Genomic DNA, 2,805 nt, shown 5'->3' on the forward strand with positions numbered 1-2,805 from the left:
TCAAAATGGCAGACAAATTAGTAAAATGATCTTAAAATAAATTCTAAGACTAATGGGCAACCAGTGCAGCGACTTTGAAATAGGCGTTATATGTGTTCTCTGTCATACAGGCTACCTAAAACAACATGTACAAGCTACAAAGTCATTCGAGCCTTGCAGAAGTGTGCAGGACCAAGATAAAAAAAGAAGAATGTGTCACCAACACAACCACAATGTCTTAAATTGATGACTTATTTTCCTGAGTTCTTGTCAGGGACTCATCAGGGCATTTATACTACACGAGATGTGCAGTCACATTTGTACCAGACCACCTCTGCAAGTGGTTCGAGTGATCGGATCAACCTGTGCCTTGGTGCTTTTTTACCCTTGTGTTAAATAACAATTATAAAAACAACAACAACATGTCCTCCTTCAACCCAAGCACATCAGGGCCGTGTATTTTGTTTTTGCACTTGCCATCGTCCCCATTTTTTTCCTTTTTAGTGGAGCTTTATCAATGTTTGGACCTAGTGTGAGAATAAATTTAATATCGTAATGTCTCACAAACATACAACCAAAGCAAGGAATATAAAATAAATAAATCCAAAATGTATTATTATAAATCAATTCAAATGAACACATGCTTGTTACGGGAGGAGCTGAATTGCAGCACCTCTGTAGAAAGCTAATTAGAGCTGATTAACAACAGCTGTGCCACCTGCATGAGAGGCTTTTTCAGACCCAGTGTGTGGCACAGGTAGCACTTCCTGTTGGTGACTGATGCAATGGGAGCTATGTGGGCCTTCGTCGTTTGTGTCCTGACTGTTTGGCTTGCCAAAGGTTTTCACATTTCTTTCTATTTCAAGCTTCTGTTAAAAAAATGGTAACGGAGTATAGAAACTGTAAGAGTAAGTTAACGTGATTTCAGGCAAAAACTTGACATACTAGAGGATGCTTTGGCATAACTTGAAGTGTGAAATTTTAGTTGTCACTAGTCTGAGATATATAGTGCCATCAAACCACATGAACATTTGATTAACAGCAAGTGTACTATCCATAGGGTCTTGTTTGCCAGTTGATGGGACAAATAAAGGGAATGATCAGAGGAAGATGGAAGGTAAGAACATGTGTGCCCAAGTCTTTTCTGAGCTACTTTCTGGCACTAACTTAATTTCTTTTTGTACAACAGATTTGCCTCTCAGTGAATTCTTATTAAAGGGGGCCATTGCACTTCTCCAGGCAATGGAGTCCATGTTGGAGCAAGATGTTAAAGAAGGTGAGCAAGTTCAACAAAATCCTACTGTTGGAATGTGTGTGGACCTTTTTATTAGTCACACAATGAGCCTTTTCAGTTTAATGCATTTGTCTGGTGTTGCAGCACAATGCTTAACTTAAACTACATTGCCATACAATGTCAAGTATACAGCTACTTTGACATCATGGATGCACGAAGGGCAAAATGTTCTGTTCAAAAGACAAAAGAAGTTGTTTGATACAAATGTTTCAATTTTCATTTGGGTGTGAATTCTCACAGCAGTGTGTCAGTATAGTGAACATCGCTCCATTCCGTTGACTTCAATTGGTTTTGTTAACCAGCTGTCTCAGTACAACTAGAAACCAATGGTGTGGAAGCTGAGTCATCAGTTGGCCATGTGAAACTTGTACAGAACAAAACAGCTCAAAACAGACTGTTCCTGTAGGTACGGCCATGGACTGCGGCACCTTCCCTGTTGTGGCTGGCGGTGGCTGCAGCAACAACGGCAGCCACAGCGCTGCCGACGGTGGTGGCGGCAGCAACAACGGCAGCCACCGCGCTGCCGACGGTGGCGGCAGCAACAACGGAAGCCACAGTGGCGGCGGCAGCAACAACGGAAGCCACAGCGCTGCCGACGGTAGCGGCGGCAGCAACAACGGAAGCCACAGTGGCGGCGGCAGCAACAACGGAAGCCACAGCGCTGCCGACGGTAGCGGCGGCAGCAACAACGGAAGCCACAGCGCTGCCGACGGTAGCGGCGGCAGCAACAACGGAAGCCACAGCGCTGCCGACAGTAGCGGTGGCAGCAACAATGGCAGCAGTGCTGCCGACGGCGGCGGCAACTATGGCAGCATCTTCCCCGGCGGCGGCAACTATGGCGTCATCTTCCCCGCAACTGTGGCGGCCGGTGGCAACGGCGTCATCTTCCCCGCAACTGAGGCGGCCGGTGGCAACGGCGTCATCTTCCCCGCAACTGAGGCGGCCGGTGGCAACGGCGTCATCTTCCCCGCAACTGAGGCGGCTGGTGGCAACGGCGTCATCTTCCCCGCAACTGTTGCGGGTGGTGGCAATCGGCCACAGCAGTAGCGCGGCCGTCACTAGTGAACCCCAGAGCTGATAACAAAACTCCTGTAACCACACTGCTAAAGTAGGGAATAGTTTGCGGAATCATGCAAGAGTTCAGTTGAAGCCATTTCTGTATGTCCCAAGTTTTCTGCTTTAAATAAAACTCTTAACTGATACGTTTCCCTATTTCTTCTTTCCCAGATAAGGGTTAAAAGACCCTTAAAGATTTAAATTATGACAAGTGCGACTGCTTGAGTACTTTGTACGTTTGCGTAGATTGTGCCGCTTTTCTGGTCAGTTTCTGGAGAGCAGTTTGCAGCATTAACACACTGACCGGGTAAGTAACAGTGATATCAGCCTGACAGGCATCAGCAATATTATCTCAACCACAATAAAGCTTAATTAATACAAACTTGGCCAAAAGGCACCATGTAGCCATCAGAAACTATAATTGAGCAAGGGGAAATGCTTCTCCATGACCACAAGAAGTCTTTTTATTTAAGCAA

General features: G+C 45.8%; 1 protein-coding gene across 4 annotated transcripts; it reads left to right on the forward strand.

The window, feature by feature from the left end:
- Positions 1 to 664: 664 nt before the first annotated feature.
- LOC115570798 (circumsporozoite protein-like) lies at positions 665 to 2,475 on the forward strand. Of its 4 annotated transcripts, none has more exons than XM_030399545.1 (5): positions 665 to 819; positions 1,040 to 1,096; positions 1,169 to 1,255; positions 1,680 to 2,212; positions 2,252 to 2,475. In XM_030399545.1, exons 1-5 carry the CDS (start codon positions 765 to 767, stop codon positions 2,318 to 2,320), a joined length of 801 nt encoding a protein of 266 aa, XP_030255405.1. In that variant the 5' UTR covers positions 665 to 764; the 3' UTR covers positions 2,321 to 2,475. The 4 variants fall into 4 exon arrangements, with proteins under 4 accessions (XP_030255405.1, XP_030255406.1, XP_030255403.1 ...); XM_030399546.1 differs by having other exon boundaries at positions 1,680 to 1,802; positions 1,902 to 2,475; XM_030399543.1 differs by having other exon boundaries at positions 1,680 to 2,475.
- The last annotated feature ends 330 nt before the right edge of the window (positions 2,476 to 2,805 follow it).

Source organism: Sparus aurata, chromosome 20 (assembly GCF_900880675.1).
Source record: "Sparus aurata chromosome 20, fSpaAur1.1, whole genome shotgun sequence".
Classification (NCBI taxonomy): domain Eukaryota; kingdom Metazoa; phylum Chordata; class Actinopteri; order Spariformes; family Sparidae; genus Sparus; species Sparus aurata.

Bases quoted from the DNA above. Each gene is read 5' to 3' on its own strand.
- LOC115570798 (XM_030399543.1), top strand. From the start codon at position 765: ATGGGAGCTATGTGGGCCTTCGTCGTTTGTGTCCTGACTGTTTGGCTT. The intron at 820-1,039 runs GTTTTCACATTT...TACTATCCATAG, and splicing joins GACTGTTTGGCTTGCCAAAG to GGTCTTGTTTGCCAGTTGAT. The intron at 1,097-1,168 runs GTAAGAACATGT...TTTGTACAACAG, and splicing joins TGATCAGAGGAAGATGGAAG to ATTTGCCTCTCAGTGAATTC.